This window comes from Micropterus dolomieu, linkage group LG09, assembly GCF_021292245.1.
Source record: "Micropterus dolomieu isolate WLL.071019.BEF.003 ecotype Adirondacks linkage group LG09, ASM2129224v1, whole genome shotgun sequence".
NCBI classification, from domain to species: domain Eukaryota; kingdom Metazoa; phylum Chordata; class Actinopteri; order Centrarchiformes; family Centrarchidae; genus Micropterus; species Micropterus dolomieu.
In genome coordinates this window covers 28,529,784-28,551,541 of record NC_060158.1, presented here as the reverse complement: position 1 = coordinate 28,551,541, position 21,758 = coordinate 28,529,784, and the positions used below count along the sequence as shown (strand labels likewise).

The 21,758-nt window shown below is 41.3% G+C and overlaps 1 protein-coding gene across 1 annotated transcript in view; it reads left to right on the top strand.

Annotated features, from left to right (window-relative positions):
- The window catches only part of thsd7aa (thrombospondin, type I, domain containing 7Aa), a 171,738-nt gene that overhangs the window by 136,484 nt on the left and 13,496 nt on the right, over nt 1-21,758 (top strand). Inside the window, exons 15-26 of the mRNA XM_046059591.1 lie at nt 2,167-2,345; nt 2,520-2,525; nt 2,775-2,908; nt 3,461-3,614; nt 4,730-4,871; nt 5,031-5,146; nt 5,238-5,355; nt 10,621-10,766; nt 11,768-11,942; nt 15,401-15,574; nt 15,665-15,760; nt 19,999-20,085. Of these exons, the coding sequence (XP_045915547.1) occupies nt 2,167-2,345; nt 2,520-2,525; nt 2,775-2,908; nt 3,461-3,614; nt 4,730-4,871; nt 5,031-5,146; nt 5,238-5,355; nt 10,621-10,766; nt 11,768-11,942; nt 15,401-15,574; nt 15,665-15,760; nt 19,999-20,085 (1,527 nt within the window). The remainder of the gene's footprint in view (nt 1-2,166; nt 2,346-2,519; nt 2,526-2,774; nt 2,909-3,460; nt 3,615-4,729; nt 4,872-5,030; nt 5,147-5,237; nt 5,356-10,620; nt 10,767-11,767; nt 11,943-15,400; nt 15,575-15,664; nt 15,761-19,998; nt 20,086-21,758) is intronic.

Genomic DNA, 21,758 nt, shown 5'->3' with positions numbered 1-21,758 from the left:
TGCACATTTCGAAAACACTTTGTTCATTAAAGAAGCGAGAACACACGGAGCTTGGTGAGGCGGCATGAGTAACATGCGAATTACAGCTAAAAACAATACATCTGTGGTCAGATATGGTCATGTCCACTAATTCCACAGAGGAAATGCTGACACCCAGGGTAAAAACCAAGTCCAGTGTATGACCACGGTCATGTGTTTGACCTTTGACATGTTGTTTGAAGTTAAAAGAAGTGGCCATATTTAAAAAGTCAGTTGCATTAACATTGTTGGGGTCATCAACATGAATATTAAAATCGCCACAAAGAACAATTCTGTCATAATTTAAAACCAGAGTAGATAAAAATTCAGGAAGTTCTGATAAAAATCAGAATCAGGCGGTTTTGGGGGGCGATAAATTATAACAAATATGATAGGTTGCAGCCCTCCAACTTTAAGAGTGAGAACTTCAAAGGAGTTAAATTCATCACAGCGTACTTGATGACATTTTAAATTTTTCCTATACACGCTCACTAGCCCACCACCACGACCACTGACCCTCGGTTGACTAAAACAATCATATTGAGGTGGACACAGTTCAGCTAGCTGGCTATAGTCATTCATTTGCAACCAGGATTCAGACAAGATAAAATCATTTAAGATAAAAGTCTTACTTGACAGTGATCTCACATTGAAGAGAGCCATTTTAAATGCGCTTGTTCTGGGTGCTGGAGTTGGTGCAGTTTTCCTAATCCTTAAGAGATTACTATGATTTCTGTGTGGGATGTGCACATTTCGGTTTACTGGTCTATGCGTGATGATGACAGGAATAGAAGTCTTTGGAACAGCGCTGGGAGCAGACGGCTTTACATGCCAGCAGGTGGAGACAGTTGTTAGTGGCAGTGAGGCAGAGATCTGTTCAGGGTGGTGCGTCCAGGTGTGCTGCATGAATGATTAGTCATTCACGTAAATCATGTGTGGACCGCACCACATGCTGTATGTGAGCAGCTAAAATTTCTGAGCCCCGTTTGATGGTGAAGTCCGTCTGTCTTAAAAAGAGACATTCTTTGCCAGAAAATATTAAAATTATCCACATAACACACACGATGAGCCCTGCAGGCGGACTGGAGCCAGTCGTGGAGGCCAAGGAGTCTACTAAAGCGGCCAGCACCGTGACCAACTGTGGGAATGGGACCAGAGATAAAAACGGACTTTCCACGCTGCTTTAAAAAGTTAAAAAGACGGTTAAAATCTGATTTTGTCAGCTCAGAATACTGAAGAGCTGTGTCATTTGTTCCGACATGGACTATCACTCTTGTGATGGAGGAAGGGAGCGATGGCATCAGGTCCTGGAGTTTTTTAAAAATGTCAGCCGTGGTGGCACCGGGGAAGCAGTGAGTGGTAGGGTTAAAGAAATGGATGTTTCTGGTTATGGAGTCACCAATTATTAGTGTGGTTGGGGAGAAAAGAGGATGAGGAGATGCCGGTTGTGGGGTTCCAGAGCAGGACTGAGCAGAATCTGGGTGCGGACTGAGGATGGAGTGTGTGAGCTGCTGAGTGTTGTGTTGGAGTAGCAGTAACAGACCACAAGTCTCTGAGCTAGAGTCCAAATCAAGTCTCAAGTCTCTCATGTTTATCATGAATGTTGTATCACCTGCTGCGTTCAATCCAGGCTGCTTATAACACGTTACTAAATAAAACTGGAACATTACATGATCAACAATAAACCTGTAGCCTGTTTGCAGCCAACATTAATTAACGTGATGGCAGCCAGCAGGACCTAAATGATTACCTTAATCGTCCACCACAAGTTTGGCAAGCAAACAAACGTGTTACGTAGGCAGGTTCTAGCTAACGGGGGGAGGGGAATAACAGCGAGCTCATCAGACACTTCCTAAAAATAAACATTGTTTATTCACGAGTCCCGCACCTCGAGTCCAAGTAAAGTCGGAAGTCTTTCTAGGACGAGTCTCAAGTCGAGTCTGAAGTCACTGTGTGTGCGACTGAAGTCGGACTCGAGTCCGAGTCTCAAACTCGAGTCCCCATCTCTGGGGTGAAGAGCAAAAAATTTGACTCTATCCAGAGTATAATTAACTCTACATTTACTCAAATTTCACTAATAACAAAACTTTACCTCTTGTCAATTTGCTGTGTACTGAAGCTTTTTTGTTAATATGTGATTGGTTACAGGGTACATTGAGGAGGCTTGCATCATCCCCTGTCCGTCTGACTGCAAACTGAGTGAGTGGTCCAACTGGTCACGCTGCAGCAAGTCCTGTGGCAGTGGGGTCAAAGTCCGCTCCAAGTGGCTCAGAGAAAAGCCTTACAATGGTGGGAGACCGTGTCCTAAGCTGGACCATGTCAACCAGGTGAGAGAGGTTTAATCCGTTTTAAAAAAAGATTACAATTTAATGCTTGTCTTTGTGAGGTAATGCAAGATGAGAGAAAAGTTACTTTTACTATTACTTTACATATGTCATATTTAAATTGACCTTTTTTCTGTTACTCCTTTCTCTTCTTTGATGAATGAATTCCATCAACAGGCTCAGGTAAGTACATTGTTTTATGTCTTTTGACCACTTTCTGTAGTAATTATTTTGTAACTCAGTTTGTTTGCTTTAAGTCAGATTGATAAAGTTAAAGTCCAATAAATATATAGTCTAATTAAGACTGGATTTTAATCTCATAAATCATTGCTAATCTCAGTCAATATTCTTGCTGATAACTAGACATCCACATCTTAAGGACACATACACATACATAAGATCAGACAGGTAACGGCTGTTTGTGTGTGTCAGGTGTATGAGGTGGTGCCGTGCCTCAGTGACTGTGGGCAGCACGTCTGGGTGGCAGAGAGCTGGAGTGTGTGGAAGGTCAGCAATGTGGACCTGAAGGATAACTGTGGTGAAGGTGTTCAGACCAGGAAAGTCAGGTAAGATGAGCTAAACCATGTGCACACAGCCAGACACCAGGCCTTCCTCAATCTACATTCTTCTCTGTACTTGTGGGCTTGCATATGAGACATCAGCACTGAATGACAGGAGGTTAAGTTGTGATGCTGGTTTAATTCCTGTTCGCTCACACACTGCTTGTAAATCATTTATATATTTATGCGTTTCCGCAGTTGGCATAAATTAGTTTATGTATTTCTGTGCTATTTATCTCTCTCTGTGTGCATCTTTAACCTTGTGCTGAAGCTTTGTTAATTTGTCTATTTGTCATTGTAAATGTGATATGGAAATGTTGGTAGGATTGCCTGGTGACTTTTATTTAAAATGACTCTCACATTTATTCATAAATTTCTGAAAGGGAATTTTGACATATTTAACATGACCTAACCCTTCACCAGGATATACATTGATTATGAAATGAAACTTTGCAGAGGCAGACTATCAATGTTTTAACTAACTAAGATGATGTAATGCATGCCACACATTATGTGGTGTATTTACACTAACCCTTTATTCAACCTCTTTGTGTCCAGATGTATGCTGAACACTATAGATGGGCCCTCTGAGCAGGTGGAGGACTATCTGTGTGATCCAGAGGAAATGCCTCTGGGGGCCCGCAACAGCCGGCTGCCCTGCCCCGAGGACTGTGTCTTATCAGATTGGGGAGCCTGGAGCCCATGTCCGCTGGTAAGAATGAAATATTACCTTCTTTTTCAGTGTTCTACTCCTCTATACAGTGCTTCATGTGCACAGAGGCAAGTAGTCTGCAAACTGTCACTGTCATTATCATTTGTTTGACGGAGTTTTGGGGCTGTTTTGCCCCTTGGTGACATGGGACAGTTGAGAGGAAGTGAAACTGGGAAATGTGATGCAACAAAAGTACCCAGCCATGACCGAACCAGGGACATTGTGATCTCAGTATATTGAAAGTTTCTTAACATCTAGGTTGCTGTCATTTGTACTCAGAAATCTGGTGGAGAATAAAGCTCAACTCAGTTTCTATGTCTACAATGACGAACACTGATGCCAGTCATACATCATCTGTCGTTTATTTCTGTCTGATTTTTCTTCTTCTAAACATCGAGTTCACAAGACAAATAAGAAACACTTAATGTTGGTAATGGCTAAATGAAACCCCTTCTAAATGTTTGAAAGCCTGGGACTGATTATGATGACGGCAGAGACTGAAATGAAATCCTGAACACAGTTTATTGAATTTATGGACAACGTTGTGGTCCTTTATAATGATTCTTTACTTGACTTCACTTACAAGTCTTTCATATCATCCCAGTTTTACCATGGCTACACTGGCACTTAGCTGTTCATTTTGTAGGAAAAAGTGGTACCATTGAAAAAGACTGGATATCTTCTTGATGATATATTTGATATATTTCTACATTTATTTATGTTGACTGTATGTTTGTCTGCGTGTAGCACCTTATCACCACAGCAAATTCCTCGTATGTGTAAAACACTACTTGGCAATAAAGCTCCTTCTGATTCTGATTCTGATCTGGATGTATGAATGATCAACTGTTTCAACATATTTACTTAAGAGGTGATATGACAGTGTTGTGTTCACAACTTGTTTCTGCTGCCTACAAAGTGGCCAAGAAATCAGTTACTGCAGGTTTACATTTCTTTCTTATTCCACAAGTAGCACTGCTATTTTCTTTTGGATACAAAATTGAATTTTTTTTTCAAGCTTGATGCTTTTTTGTCAAACAAATTCAACAAATTCAAACAATACAGCCATGCATGTGCACCGAACGGGTGAAGTGATGCTTTACTGTGCTCCTCAGCCATGCAGTGGGAATAGTAGTCGGGAGAGGAGCGCTTACCCGCTGCGCCAGCCTGGAAAGGAGAAGGAGTGTCCCCCGACTAAAGAGAAAGAGCCCTGCAAACTCAACAGCAACTGCTTCCACTACTCCTACAACATCACTGGTGAGCATCAACTACGTGCAATTATCAGAGGCAGCAGAATGTACAGGAAACATGATATCATGCTCCTGAGCTCGATTCCATAAAATACATTAAATGTTGGTGGTTGATGCGCTGTATGACCGCGTGAGTTGTTTTTGCTGATGAAACGTCTCGCTGCAGATTGGAGTACTTGTCAGCTCAGTGACAGAGCAGTGTGTGGAAACGGCATCAAAACCCGCATGCTTGACTGTGTGCGCAGCGATGGCAAATCTGTTGACCTCAAGTTCTGCAAAGAGGTGGGTTGTGTAGCATCTCCTGATAAAGCCACTGTTTTTGTTTTTTTTCTTTGCAAAAGACTCAGTAAACGAACGCTGTCTTCTGTTGCAGCTGGGCCTGGAGAGGAAGTGGCAGATGAATGCTTCCTGTGTTGTGGAATGTCCCGTCAACTGCCAGCTGTCTGACTGGTCACCATGGTCTGAGTGCACCCACACCTGCGGGCTGGCAGGTATGTGTGTGTAGTTGTGTTTAGTTTCCATGCCAAAGTTACCTGGCGCTTGGTAATGTTGAGGTTGAGGTGTTTCAGAGCAGCCAAATCCAGCTCATGCTCTGGTCATAACAACCATTCCCCCATCACGCTGTAATACAGAACACATCATCTCCCCCCACTTTATCTACCATTTATAGTTATAGTCTTGGCTAATACTCAACGCAGCCTCTTATATTACATTGTGAAGTTTAGCATGACTTGCTGTGAGCCAAACTGATTGGACTTCCCCAGTGCAGCCGGTGCCTTGTGTTTCTTGGGAATCCTTTACACATGTGGAACAACTGATCATTGACTGGTTTGGTCTAGACCAAGGTAAACTAACTACCACAATGACCACAATGATAGACTTCCAAAAATACGACAGAATAGCCCCCATTGCACACTTCTCCACCTCTAATTGCAAAAACATTGTGATCCCTTTAGTAAAAATACATAAGGCTTGTTGCCATGTTTGTTGAGCAGAAACAAGAACTCTTATTGTGGAGCAATAATAGTTTCTAATGAGTCTGCAGTCACAGCAAACTCTAGCAGGAAGAATCTTAAAAGAGAACTCCAACAGTTTAATTTTGCATTTAGTTTGGGGACTTAAAAGTTGATAATGGAAGCTTTATTGACTTTAAGCCAACATGGATGAGAAGTAATTAAAGTGTTCAGAAATATGGAAATTTGGACATCTGCAATTCCACAACTCTCATCTGCTAAGGGAAATTGTTTGATGGGATCAAAACTCCATAACAGCTTCCAAACTGACGGTGAGACTGCTGTTTCCAAGGTCAGACTTTCAGTATGGTAGCAAAACAACAGTATCGTAGAATCACAATGAGTATAGACATCCATGTCTTTCAAACTACATGTTTCCAGTTTCTAATGCAGGCTTTCTATCTCCAAGCCCATCCATCCATCCATCCATCCATCGTCAATCGCTTATCCCTGTACAGGGTCGCGGGGGGGGGGGGGCTGGAGCCAATCCTAGCTGACATCCTGGACAGGTCGCCAGTCCATCGCGGGGCTAGTAAAATGATCTTTACATGTAAAATTAGTGGTGTCTCCTTTTTAAAATGTTTCATGCTGCATTGCCTCTTTAAGTGGAATCATGGCATGAAAAGCATCAAGCTGCTGGTTGGGTTTCAGAAATGAAATACTTGAGTTGAGAAATCAATACCTATAAGTTCTAAATCTTTATCTATAATATAAGGTCCATTTAGTTGCTAATTTGTAGTGTTGATAAGATAGAGTTCAATCTAGGTCTGAACAATTAATCATTTTCAAATCAAAATTGTGAATTTGAAAGAACGCAATTAGCTAATCATGAAGATGGTGATTAAAATGTAGGTTAATTATACAAACGAAGCTAGAGGAAAACATGGGATAATGACGTCAGCCGAACAGACTCAGGCAGCGGCTGGGCCGCGGTTTTGTCCGTCATCAACTCACACTGAAGTGGCTGCGGCTCAGGAGGTAGAGCGGGTTGCCCGTTAATCAGAAGGTCGGCATTCAATCCCGGGCTCCCCCAGGCTGCATGTCGAAGTGTCCTTGGGCAAGATACTGACTGCCTCTAGTGGCTGTTCCGCCAGTGTATGAATGTGTGTTTCTGTCTGAGCACTTAGGCTCAGTGAATGAATATGTAGTGTAAAAGCACTTTGAGTGTTTGAAAAGACTAGAAAGGCAAGTGTTTCAGCAGCGGAGCGTTTAGCTGCCCGATGTTGTTTATTTCTCCTTTCCTGTGATTCAACTACAGATAACAGCTCTCTGTGAGCGGGTTTGATGCCGCTCTCCGCAGGCTACAACCCACAAGCGTTTTGCCTGCCTGATTTTGCTGACTTGTTCAGATTTTGTTGTTCTGTTCAGTTGTCCTTATATTTTGTGCTTCTACCATCGTTAAGTCGGCTACGTAGTTAAATTGTTTATTTATTGTCAGTTTTAACTGTGTTTATTGCTGATGTATGATCGGGAGTCTGCACAGGGTGTTTTACTTTGAAAATCGACTGGATTCTCTATGCCGTTCTGTCGGTTCATCTGCTCTGTGCAGCTTCCGTCAAAAATAGACAGTGAATATTTAACTATCTGGCAGAAAAATCGCAATTAGATTTTTGCCCCAAATCATACGGACCTAGATCAGTCATATCACATGATCTCCAACCACAGATGGAGTTTGCCCAGTTGCTGTATAATGTTCATATAAGACTTTGTCCGTGTACTTCAAAGAATTCTTGTCCATGTTGGCTTAAAAGCAGGGCTTCAAAGCAAGTGCAGTCTTAGCTTTCTCGGTCATACTATATGTCAGTCCAAGTACAGACTTCTTGTAAGAAACCAGGTTAATAACACATTGCTTAAAGTAGCCATCAATAGTATTTCATTACATTTTAACAAAATTCCAACATGGCAACCTCTTCACACAGCCTTGATAGCATAATACTTTCATAGCTGTGGGCGATCCATCACTGCTGTGGGTCGGCAGTGCTCAGCTCTCAGTTGTGTGCTAAAGAAAGTCAGCCTTCGGTAATGGGGGAAACCAGAAACGCTCTATTATCTCTCTCACAGTTGGTTTAGGGCTATAACACCCTCATTCTTCAGTTTATCATGTCCGGCCATAGGATCAGGGCATTGATTGGCGGTCCATTACGAGTGTGTGCTCTGGGACTCAGGGAGCACTCTGCTCTCCACGAGTCCTTGAGAAGAGCATCAGCCAGAAGCAACAAGAGCAAATAGCAGATATGAAACCAATACAGGCTTTAGTGTGGAAATCTTAATCTGTCCCCAGGCGAGAAGGATTTTTTTTCCTTGTAAGGAGTAACAGCAGGTAGGCCACAGGAGGAGAGGTCCTGCTCACTTTCCTTCCTGTGTTTTCTTTTATCTCCCAGCTGGCTGCGAGGACGTATTTCCCTGGAGGAGCTTATTTCTGTTCCTGAGCCAGGAATAGCAATAAGCTGGATTTGTTGTTTCAAGTAAATGAACATACCTGGAAGCAGCAAGGTGCCGTTATCAATCAGTCGTTGTAAAAACACAGCTATTTTCCTGGATGTGTTCAACCTGTGTGCATAGATAATCGTGACATTGTGTGTTCTCCAGCCAAACACTGAGAGTGAAAGCTGGCAAAGGCCTTCTTTTGCCCAGCAGCCCTCTGTGCCACCCACAGATCAACTCCAAACACTGCCACGGCCCCCTGCAGGGAGACCACTGAAGCATGAGAATGGTAATGGGCGGTCATGACTGGTTTCTGTGTTCATAAGGCACTAGCATTTCCTGCAGTGCAACCATTGAAAAGCAGCACTCAGACATGATGATGGAGACAGTGAACTTTATTCAGAAATATGGGGCCTAGATTCACTTCTGCTTTTTGCAGCAAGTAATGGGCTTTACTATTTTTTATCGAGCGTGAGAGAGGATGCCAGGTAAAATTCATTTTAGATGAACATTGGATCAAATGTGCAATTTGAGAGGGTTCATTTTTTGTGACAAAAGCCCAGAGAAATATCACCAGCTCCGCAGTTCCCCTCAGTTCTGCAGAGCTTTTTAGCGTTTTTTTTAGCTTGTTCTGGTTTTATAGCACACTGATGAGCATGGTCACTCGTTTCCAGATGTAGCAGACTAGCTGGTGAACAAAGTGGAGTGTATAGCAGCTAAAGAGAAATATATTTTGTTAGTGAGTGGAGTGAAAAACAAAGCTGGAGGAAGAGTGAATATTGTACAAATGAATGCTTATGTTGTTTTGTGTCAGCTGGTTGTGTCAGGTGTTGGTTTTCATCTTGCTAAGGAGTTTCTTTGTCCAAAGTGGCCAAAAAATTATGTAATGCAGTTTTTGGAGAAAACTGCAACCCTGACTCCAGGAAGTCACTGCGCCTGGTCGCTGGTTGCCAAGATATTGTATTTATCTTTTTAATCTGAACTCAAACAGAGTCAATCAGAATAGATAAATTCTGTTAATTACTGAACTTTAGCTGTTTCTCCCTGTGTGACACAAAACTGTTCTCAGCAAAAATAGTCAGTGAATATTATCTGATTTTGGTCATATGGAAATCATACCAGCATGTAACAGACATCTCCTGTATCCATTTCAGAATAAAAGCCCTCTAGCGTTTCTGTGGACAGAATCGTTTCATTTGTTAACAGGGCTTATAATGTATTGTTTTTATAAAAGGGCAAAATCAGTGCAGAAAGATAGGGCTGGCAGCAGCAGCAGCAACACCACAGCAAGAGTTCAGCGAGGTAGCTGTCACGCATAGGTGGAGGTAAGCAGTGTGGCCCTGGTGTTATGGTTTTTCCCCAAATGCTGAACTATTTCTTGATGGCGTTTAGTGGTTTTCGACCTTTGGAGAATGTTTATGAGTTAATGACCTCACTGCAAAGAGCTCTGAGAATCACCTACAAGTTCATCAAACTATTTCAAATTCACTCTGCATTCAAAAGCAAAGTGTAAAAGACACATTTTATAACAAAATTGAATTGAAATGTACTTTTCAATGTACAACATTCTCTGGTTTTTGAGACCTACTTTTCTATATTGTGTCGCTCTGAAGTAATATTGCTGAATGTAGTATTTGTTTTAGGTGGTACGGGTAAAATCCGCATGCATTTCCTTTGAGACAGCAGCTAATTGAGAGTTTTCTCACATCCCTTCCCTGGGGCTCTTTGTTAAAATGCAGAGTGAATTTGGTGAAGGGCACCACCACCACCCACCCACTCATGTCCTCCAACCTAAGACAGTCACTTATTTCATTTTAATACAACAAAAAAAATGAATATTCAAAATGGCTATAGGGAGTATGATGAAGGCCCGAAACTGCAACATAGATCAAGTCAGCTGAAAGAGAAGAGGATGTGTTAAATCATTACACTAAGAGAGAAGAAAAGGAAAGGAGAATTTAGACTTTATTTCTCTTCACGTAAAGTTACTTGAGAAATTCACCAAGAGTGGGAGTAGAAATGTTACCACAGTGTTCCTCTGGGGGCTACAGTGCAGTTTTGCATCAATTCTTAAATAATGGCCTTAATTTACCTCAGCTTCAGAGAGAACTTGGTGTTTATTTCTAATTTCTATGCTCTATTCATCATAGTTTGGTTATCTGATCTGTTTCTGCTGTAATTTGCTGTGATGCAAGTAAGTTAATAGAAGTAAAAAACAAACGCACTGTGTGTATGGGGATGTCCAGTTTCAGCACTCATGTCAAGTCCTCGTGAATAAATAAAGACATTTTTCCCTTTTTTTAATCTGCTGTTCTGCAGGCAAGCTGTGGAGGAGGCGGACAGTGATCCAGGCTCCCCAAGGTGACGGGAGGCCATGTCCACCCCAGATGGAGCAGTGGAAGCCGTGCCTGGTGAAGCCATGCTACAGCTGGAGATACAGTGCATGGTCCGAGTGCAAGTCTGAGGTCAGTCAACTTGCATCGTGCTGTCTGTCAGAAGAATGAATCATGATTGGCCAATATTGTCTGAGTTGCGGAGAGCTACATTTTTTCTTGTAGATACCTTGACATAAGAAGGTATTTGCTTGTATGTTTTACACATACAAGGAATTTGTTTTGGCGACTGGGTGCACAACAACAATAAAAAAACATATATAAATATAAAGATATCTAAAAATGTGAAATTGGAGGTATGTCATAATGATGGTTGGTGAAAATAGCTTGTATGTGTTGGCTGTTGTTATTATCCCATGCATATCCTGCTTTTAACAGAGGACAGAGCCTTTAATAACACATCACATAGAAGCACATCTGAAAAATAGTATATTCTGAGTTGACTTTATAATCTGAGAGAACATTAAATTTTTTCTTGTAAATTTAGCACTTTCCCTGGCTCCATTTTTCATTTTCCAAAAGAGTCTTAAAGTGTAATTTATTTGACACGGTGCACAATAGGAAAGTCTTTGGCAATTAGACAACCGTCACGTCAAATTTTAAGGTGGTGGTGATGTCGTGAGCTGTACAGGATTATCCTCCCAAAAGCAATTATTAGATTAGTACACTAACGGGCAGCAGCAGATTTCTGGATGAAATACGTGATATGGATATTTGTCACAGAGAAAGAGATAAATCAAATAGAAAATTGTATTTAATTAATTAATCCATGTAGTGGACACTCGACTACAGAATGCAAAATATACAGTTGATTGAGTTGAAAGAGAGAGAGAGTCTCTGTGACTTAGCGACTTTTCAGACCATCTTAGAGACTTTATTTCTAAAGAGATACCAGAGACGAATCCAGTGAGTTATTCAGACCATCAGGGGAAAAGAAAGAAATACAGACAAATCTATTACATTTTGTGTAAATGGCCAAGTAGCTCTTTATGATTGAATTTGCTGTTAGTTACATTTACCATAAATATTAAGATGTGCTTGACCATACATATATTTGTTTTCTGTTGCATCAGGGGGCGAGGTGTGGTGAAGGCATGCGCTTCAGGAATGTGTCGTGCTTTGTGTCGGACGGTTCAGGCCAGCAGGACAGCAACCTGGTGGATGATGAGCTGTGTGGAGATCTGGAACCCTCAGTGGACGGAGATACGCACATGGTTCTGCAGGAACCCTGTACTGTGCCCTGTCCAGGTAAGAAGATGATACAGGCTCCAACAGTGAGAGAGGGTGGAATTTCACTAGAAGTCTGAATGTAAAGCTCATCCCTAAAAAACCCGAGGACCTAATCTCATCTGAAGCCGCTCGCTACTCTGCTGTAACCAGTTCATCCGGCTTTGCGGGTCAAGTCCATCTTTACTGCCACAGGTCTCTGCTCTGTTTAGATGCAAGGCTTGATATCATGGGTTTTGTGAACAATTAACGGTATGTCGCAGTTTCAGTCAGCCTATAAACACAGAAATCACTGGAGTCAAACAGAACAACAACTAGGGTTCAATATTCTCTCATGATTTTAAAATTCCAGTTTGGGCATAAATGACGTAGAATCTTAAACACAAAACCGTGAATAATTAATTAAAAAGTGGTTTAATCAAATTTGAATGCCGGATAAATTGGCAATATACACTGAATGAAAAATAAATCTATATTTCGGATGTTATTTTTTAGTATTTGTTACACTATGTGGTACTATTTTTTAGTAAACTATTTCAGAGATGGAATTAACACAGTGCAGTCATACAGATCAGCTGATCCTCTCTTTCCAGGTCAGTCATCTTCCCAGTTTTAATACATTGAAGTATGGGAGAGTATGACTATCTAGTGCTGGTCCAAGGTTATACTGCAGTGGTGAAGAAAGAACTCTGCCGCATGCAGTATCAGTGTGGTGTGAGGCTCACACCACACTGATACTGAGAGGCATGGCAGGAATGCTGTTGAACATTTTGTTATAATGTTGGAAGAATTTAGATTCTGCGTTGGATGCTCCAACTGCTGTGTGCTGGGCAGACATTATACATTTGTGTTAATCTCGTTCACTATGTTTATTCACATTATGCCTTTTCATCAACCTTTCTGCACGGCCAACTATGCTTGCGCTGTATGGATCAATCGCCGAATCACAATGTGTGCTCACATAACTCCACATAGCTCCCATAGATTTTTTCCATTGATAATTCCAATAAAGAAAAGGCCACATGTGCCACAATGGTGACAAAAAGAGAAAGGCAGTATTACTTGGTGGAATTCTTCTATGAGAAATATGGAGCCGCAGATGCCTGGAAAGATGCACACGATGCAGTCTGTCTCTAGTAAAATTAAATCAGCAATTAGACCCTCCTCAAACTGGACCCCCTCAAACAAAAACCAAACTGGCAGAAATTCGACCTAAAACTAGATGAGTGTGACCGATTCAGTGTTAAAGTTCTTCTTAATTTGGACAGTGTCGGTTGAGCTTTTCTAGTTGATTTAACTGGTTAGACAACATGAACACATGACAGTAATGCCATCAGTAGTGAGCAGTCCAGGTTTTCACAATAACAACAAAGACTTGACAGTTGAAGCACTTATTGTTGCAGCTTCAAGAGTCCCAGAGTGTGCCACACAATGCAACATCAATGTTAACGGGTGAGAGGAGGACAATGCAACAAGCTGCTACAGAGCTGATGATGGCTGTTTGCGGCAGTCAGGTTTTATTGTGCTGTTACAGCACAGTGCTTACAGCCGCTGCTGATGTGTGTACAGTATGTGTTCAAGCATGTGTGTACATCATAGACTGTATATAAAAAGGTGTACATGTGTATGGGCCCAAACGTTTTTGATTGGGAGCCATGAACAGCAAATTATTATTTTTTTTTTTTTCTGAAAATTTGAAATTTTCTGCATTCACTCTTCTGTCTTTTCAGTTGCGCCATGTTTAATCAACTGAGGAACTAAAAATGTTTCCATTGACTAGTAACCCATAATTGTAGGCCAAGTATTTGTGCAAAGCACCTCTAGTGATCTAAGAAGTGCAATAACAGGACATCTAGTGTTAAAGCTAGGAGGTGCAAGGCACATACAGTGCAATTTATCAGACAGAGGCTCATGTCAAATTCTAGTTTATTTAAAAAAATCCACTGCAGGCTGTAGTTTGGTCACCCTTGATACAGGGTTAGGGTTAGGGTCACCATTTATTGGTTTTAGTCACAGCATCTCCAGCTTCAATTGTGTGTGTGCGCAATCAGCCCATAATCAAGTTAATTGGCTTAGCAGGGGCCACAAGGTCAAAGAGGACTCTCAGATCTGGCTCCTGCCTGTGTCCACTCTGACTTCTGAAAACAAAACCATTCACTTCGATGGAAACCTATTTCAGTAGAAGTGAAACAGAAAATGTGATTATACATTTCTATTCGTTATCACCTGAGCCTTCATAATGAATTGAATGTATACAAATGTGCTCACAGCAGTTTTAACGTTACAAAGGGAGCAGTGTGACCCATGTAACAGATAATCTTCTCTTTGCTGAGAATATGACATTCGTGCTTCTGTGCAGATGATCGTAAAAATCGTGGTCAGGATTTTGGTGGGAAAAAATTTGGTAGGGAAAGAATTTGATTTGATTGTGTGTTGTTGACCTCTGTCCAGACACAGAACCTGTGCTTGTACTTGAATGAAACATGTCATATCCTTTTATGACGGCTTAGAAAGGTCAGATTCAAAGAGCCAGTACTATTCAGTTTTGCTTTTTTGCCACAGATTCAAATATCCCATGGCTCGGGATAAAAATACAGCTTGTAATGATGTTGCCAACCAATCTACTAGTCCTCATAGTACTTGACCTTTGATGGAGGCTTTCCAATTCAAATGTTGAGCATTTGCATAATTGAATGCATTTAATACTGCAGACAGAATCAGACCTTCATGTAAACTCAAGGGCCCTGCATACTCCAACCAGCCCTACGCCCTGCACGCAGAATCATCTATCCATCTTTCCATTTACTCGCTACTGTCATTGAAACACTTCCTGCACAGATTTTTTACGTTAGAAGTCTAGCAGTTCAAAGGGCATAATTCCTCCCTCTGCCTCTTTGCTTGTAATATCCACTTACTAGGTTGTTCCTATGCTTTCACCCACATCTTATGGTTTTCATCAGTGGATGCACTTTCCTCAGTTGTCATGGAATTAGCTCCGTTGTCATCACGCTGACAAAAAGACTGAGATTCAGTTGAAAGTTCTGAAGATATGAGTATATTATCTTTTTTTGTCAAACTAGTTTTTACAATGTCAAGAATGAACTTTTAGGCTCAAACGTAGACATGTGTCGTGTTTTATTAAAGGTTGCTTGCAATGTTGAGATTAGAGTACAGATAACTGTAAAAATTGTATTCAGGGTTTTTGTGGGGAAGAATTTGATAGGTTTTTTAATTTGGATGTGTTTTTTTGCATATGCACCATAGAAAGGTTTAAGAAAGTAAAGAGCGTTTGGTGATCACAACTCCATAATTTGAATGCTTCTTTAGATTTAATTTCATGATATACGTCATTGGCAGCTCTTGTCAATTCAAAAAGAATGATGGAACAGGTGATTCATGCATTCGTTCTTATTTGTATGGTCCCACTAAATGTATTTGCTTTAGGTTTAGTAAAAACACTGTTACGTTCTGTTCTGCAGGAGAGTGCTACCTGACAGACTGGACTGTCTGGAGTCCGTGCCAGCTGAGCTGTGTGAGCGGGGACGACCTGGGTTTTGGCTCAGTCCAGGTCAGATCCCGAGCCGTGGTGGCCCAGGATCCGGAGAACCTGCTGCAGTGTCCAGAACAGGAGCTGGAGGCTCGGCCATGTACAGGTCAGTCTGGCAGAGTCCCACTGGAACTCAAAGGAGCACAGGTGTTATTTATACAATATAAGCCACATTGTGACCATGCTCTTCCTGCAGAGGGACAGTGTTTTGACTACAAGTGGAGGACTGGACCATGGAGGGGTTCATCTCGCAAAGTCTGGTGTCAGCGCTCAGATGGACTAAATGTCACAGGTAAGCATCGCATGCCTACCTTGGTGAAACTGTCGATAGCTATTGTGTGAACTGGAATTAAGACTAGTTAAACAGATGAAACAACACAATGACTGAACATTATTAGCCTATAAAGTTAGCCGCCCTACTTCTAGGTGTTCCCAGGACTAAGAGCAGTGTTTTATCCCAACAATCACAGCATGCACTGTGTGCCACACACCAAGTATCTGCAGCTCAGTGTACGCCCCTGTAGATTGCTGCATCACTGTTGTCACTCTTTTTTCTTTTTCAAAATTCTTTGATGATAATCTTTTTTTTACATTACTACCAAATCCTATAAGTAAAATCATTCACCTTTACTGAGTCCAACTACCTTTCAGTCCAAAGGGGGCTTAATTGTAGAGATGATTAAATAATAGCACAACCTATATGCACAAATATATGCATGCATATGCACCATAGAAAGATTGAAGAAAGTAAAGAGCATTTGGTGATCATATCCCATATTTTAAGAGGGAAGTGATTCCATGAGCTGTACAGGAATGTTCCCTGAATGAGTCTAGACACTGATGCTGAAGGGGTGAAGAGCTATGGCTCTGGGTAGACGAGATGTGGAATAGGACTTCTGATGGGCTCAGTTTGAAACACTGACAGCAAAGAGATGTTTGGCTCAGAGAGGTCGTGGCAAAATCAAATTGATCTGACTGAAAGATTGCCCTCAGTCAGCTGGGGGACCAGACGGAGGGAGAGTAAAACATAAATTGAATAATGATTTAATTTATGCTACACTGCATGAACAGTTATTTACACTGCTACACTGAATGAGCCAAATGAGTACAGCTGTTAGATCTGAAGCTGGTGTATTACTTAATGACCTTAAATGAATAAAGGAACCTTTCCTGCTCTCCAGAATATCTAGAATACCCTCTGTTTAGCAAAACGAAAACAATTACTTTCCCTTTGTCTCACCCGTCAATAAGTTTTGTACAATTTCAAACAGAATTTTTTAGATGAAATGCCATTTATCATATGTCATGTTTTTATTCGTACTTAATAATTCTCAACTAATCCGGTTAGTTCAACACAAGACATTTCGATCAAAATCAAATCTATCCATGTCAAATCAGACCCTTGAAGTTGTGAATATTTGAACAGCATGTGTAGACCAGACTGTGGTCTTGACTAATAACATGAATGTAAGCTAAGTTATTTAAACTGCTACTGCACGGTTCTGACACGGGAGATCTTGCACTGTGCGTGGCGATAGGCTGATAATGTGGTAACTTAAAACTGTCTCCCCCAAGCATGTCTTGACAGTGAGTTCCAGGAAACTGTAAGCAGATGAGGCTTTAATCCGCAGCACACATCCAGCCCCAGCCAGAGTTTAATCCCATTGTCCATCACATGTCAGCGTTAAACTCAGCACTTATAGCATTGTTCCCCACAATGCATCGTTTCTTAGCTGGTATACCATAGAATGAAGGCTTATTTGAAAGAATGAGTTTCTCTTGTCAGGCCATCTGCTTTTATTTACAGCTCCTGCTTCATATAGGCCTGCAGCCATGTCATATTTCTGGGTTAGGTGAGCATACAACACTCAGCTCTGAGTTACAGTGACCGATGAATGTCAGCGCACCCACAACTCCAGATGGCGTGTCTATGTGAAGCCACTCTGATGGCGCACTGCATCCTTTTCCTTCTTGTTAATGTTCCCTCGCATCAGTGGCTTTCCACTCATGAATATTCATGCTGAGCCCTCTCCATGAGCCTGCCTCCTAATAGACATTCTCTGATAGATTACCATGTTTTCACAGACATGTATAATGTCTGGATTGTTTGGATCAGTGTCAGTAGTACTGTCTGTCTACGTATATCCAGTTAATTCTATCCACAGTGGGAATGCACACTCCATGCCCTACATCGTCCCCAATTCAGCAAAACCCTACATGAACCTGATTACCTAGTGACTGAATGAGAACCCTGCTAGTGATAAAATTGTAAGTGGAATGAGATTTAAAGAATTGCCACCCCACTGTTGTATGCCTCTGCCAGCCAGTCAAGTTGCAGGTCCATCCATGTTGGTCCAGACTCATAACATATACATACTGTGCACTTTTTAGGTTTGAAAGCTAAGGGTGGTCACACCAAATATTGCTTTGATTTCGATTTTTCTTCCGTTCACTCACTTTGTATTTTGTTAATTGATAATCTATTAACATGTCTATTTTTGTTCTGTTATAAATACCAAAAATCTGTTCTTTGAAAGCAACAACAGAAGACCAGACAGCTGGTGGATTAAAAACGAGGGAATAAAAGTGAGATTTCAGATGGGATTTAAAAGTTTGGAAGTTGGGGGCCATTTTGAGCTGTGGAGGGAGCTCATTCCATAGTTTAGGGGCTGCCCCTGGTTTTTAACCTGGTTTTAGGTCCGCCCAAAAGCCAAAAATGGCTTACACCAAAAAATAGTCAGCCTTATAAAAACGTGAGTACACACATCTGTAAGCAAGTTCCCTTTATAAATCGGACATGGACGTCAATAATCAATAGGGATTCCCCTGTCTGCAGATCGGGGGTGGAGCTCCGGTGCCCCTTTTCCTCCGGTGCACAAGCATTGCGTGAAAGTGCGTTTTTTACCCACCAAACAACATGCTTCAGCTTCACCAAAAGAAACAAGTTAAATTTCTTTTTGTAGCTTTTTTGTCAGAATTTGCCTCCTTTTCTTGATGCAGTCAGTATGTATTAATATTAATGAGGGGCGTTTCACTGACCATTTATAGGCATCTATGGGCGTTTGAAGGGTCGGACATGGAGCTCGCTCACATGCGGCACATTCCAAGTTGATTGTGATTTATAAAGGGAACATTACTTAGAAGTGTGCATACGCACAGTTTTATAAGGCTGAATATTTTTTGGCATACTCCATTTTTGGCTTTTGGGCTCACGCACACTTTTATAAATGAGACCCCAGGACAGGTGTAATGTGTTCAAGCTTGCGAGTTCCAGTTAAACGACGAGCAGCTGAGTTTTAGACTAACTGTAGGTGTGTTGTTGCAGGTAGCCCAGGTCCACAGGAAGGACAGGAAAGATTTTATTTACAAATATACGTGAAAATGTATTATTTGTGTTTTCATTTGCTTTCATGCTGATGATAAATTAAGTGAAGATTGTTAATTTGTCTATAGAACATAGAATAGATATAAATTCAGGTATGATGTAGGTATGATGCAAATTAGCGACAACAAGCATAAATGACAAACCAGGGCTTGCAAAAGGTTCCTAGGTACGTATTGAATATGTGCAAACAGGCATTGGGGGAATACGTGCGCTATCTCAGCCGCAGTCTGAAAGGAAGAGGTGTGATGCGAATTCACGACAATCGGTGTGAAGGGGTCAATCAGTGAGAATTTATGGTGATTTGCATATTTTTCCATAGCAGCGTAATAAGTATTCTGGATGTATGGGGGATGTGGGGTTATATTTTATTTAAAGGTCTATTTAGGTAGTCAACAAAGAAACATGAAGTACCTGACACATAAACATGGGTAAAATTTTGAATAATCATCATGTTCTGAAAGTTTAAGTTGCGGGGGTGAAACTGCACTCAAGGATAAAAGATGTTAGTCAATTTGGAGATAACAGGAGGGTTAATTACAATATAATATATTTGCATATATTTCTTGCTTTTTCCCTGATGGTCTGAAGAGGCACATAGCAGATCTAAAGCCTTTTAACTTGGTGACGACTGTCAACACATTTGTGTAATGGTACTCCAGAACAGGCTATTGTGTAGATTTCTTAGAGGTCTTAGTTTTAATGCTGTAACTCATCACATGAAGGGAAAAATAAATCATCTTTCATGGGTATTAAATCAGTTCTGGATGACTGTATACTCGCAGACTTCATGCAGTGTGTTTGGCAGGGAGGAATTTTAAAAAGTGCCTGACTCAGTCTGGGATTTGAATGGAATTTTTTGTGCATTTCAAATGGAGCTAATTATCCACTTATTCCAGCATCACTACCATGGTAAGTATTACTGTAATGAGCTGAATCTAAGTGAGTGTTGTTTTCCGAGAAACAGGAACAGATTAGGCGCTGACAGCAAACTGGAGAAGTGTAAGAAAAGCAGTTAGGAAACTGGGATGTAATATTTTTTATTGATTGACTACAAGCAAATGCCTGACTGTTTCTAATGTATTACAGAAACACCAGCTGTCAACCTCTGACACTTGCGTTTGACCTTTTTGGCTTTTGCTCCACAGGTGGATGCCCAGCGACAGCAAAGCCGATGGCTGACCGATCCTGTGACCCGCCCTGCACCAAGCCCCGCTCGCTGTGCACAGAGGTGAGTTTTGGATGGAGTGATGAAATTTTGCAGTATTGCATCTGTGGTCTGATCCAGTCTTCATCATCCACAGTGCTGCTGCTTTGCTGTCCTGGATGGTATTTTCTGTGAAGCTTTATTTTATATCTAATATACAGTATATACTTGGGACCCCTAGAGCAAAGAATAATCCAATGTTGAGTAGAGGTTTAGTCTTTTACTAGCTTTACTGATCCGCTCTCAGTGTAACATTTTAACCCACCAAGCCCTGTTCTAACCTTGTGCCTCAAATTGTCGTCATCACTTGATGGCCTCATGCAGCTGTTCTCATACTCATGCTTGTTAGAAGTAGTCAGGTCATTCAGTGGCTCTTTCTGTCCGATTATTTCCATTGAATCGTTTGATGAGACCTGAAGAAGAGATGTAAAACCAACCAATGGAGACATGTTGATGTAATAATGTATTTATGCATATATCATTGACATATATCAAGTGACAGCAGCCTCAGTATAACTCCCTTGGGATTGTGTTTGACTTAACAAAGCAACCAATGTTAATACTAGCATACAACTAATAGCCACAGCTAGCAACGTTCTGCAGCTCAGGTCAAGGTACAATTTCCAGTGAAAACACAACACATAAATGTCTGTCCAACTTCTTTCACCCATATAAGAAACTAATCAGCAGTCCAAAGCCCAAAAGCTGTCTCTGTAGACCAGGCGGTGAATAAGTCTGGCAGCGGGCCAAATTTTTTTCAAGTCATTAGATGGCGGGCCAGAATGTCGTCAATTGACCATTTATATTCCAACATTTTCATGTCCCCAGTATCTCCAGGCAGAGGAAATTCCTGCTTTTCTTGTTCAGGGGAATCCAATCTCACGTTTTCTGATAGCTTTTTCAGAGGTGTGTCAAGCAAGCCAGAGACTCTTTTGAATTTCCTTCAGAACTTTTCAAAGTAAAAGCTCTCAATTAAACACGACATAAAGTACTGCTGCAAAAATGTACTAGCGCACAATAACTTGGAATTAGATAAGGTGGAAGTGATTATGTGTAACTTTTGCTGTCATGACTGAGATCTGTTTCATCACCAGCCACTATAATTATTGTTTTTTTTTGCTGTTATCAAAGTAATCTGGCCACGGGCCAGATATTATTGCTGGCGGGCTAGCTTTGGCCCACGGGCCGCCTATTGCAGACCACTGCTGTAGACCTCCAATATGGCTGCGAGAACGTAGACCCGATTGAGTATCAGACCCCTTGTTGGGATGAAAGCAGTGTACCTAGTAGTAGAAAAGAGAAAGAAATTAGAGGAAAGACGAGACAATAATCTGACGCAAATGCTGCTGCCACCTGCTGTTTTCCCATTATCCTCAGAATCAGAACACACCTGGATTATAGCACTGCAGGTTAAAGAACACCTGCTTTAAAGCTGGCAAATGTGGAAATGTGCATAGCGTCTCTTTTAATGAGGAGATACTTCACCCTGTCCCACCCACCTGAAACCCACACCCAACTAATAAGATTATGTATGGTTCCCATGTGGTGATTGCATGCTAGACCCCATAATGCAGGCATATCTTCTGATTGAAATATTAAATGAAATAGCAGGACAATACTGCGCCATTGACTTTAGACAAGACCGACACCACAATCACTTTCTGCTGCCCTATGAGTGTGATGAGCAGTGTGACAACAATG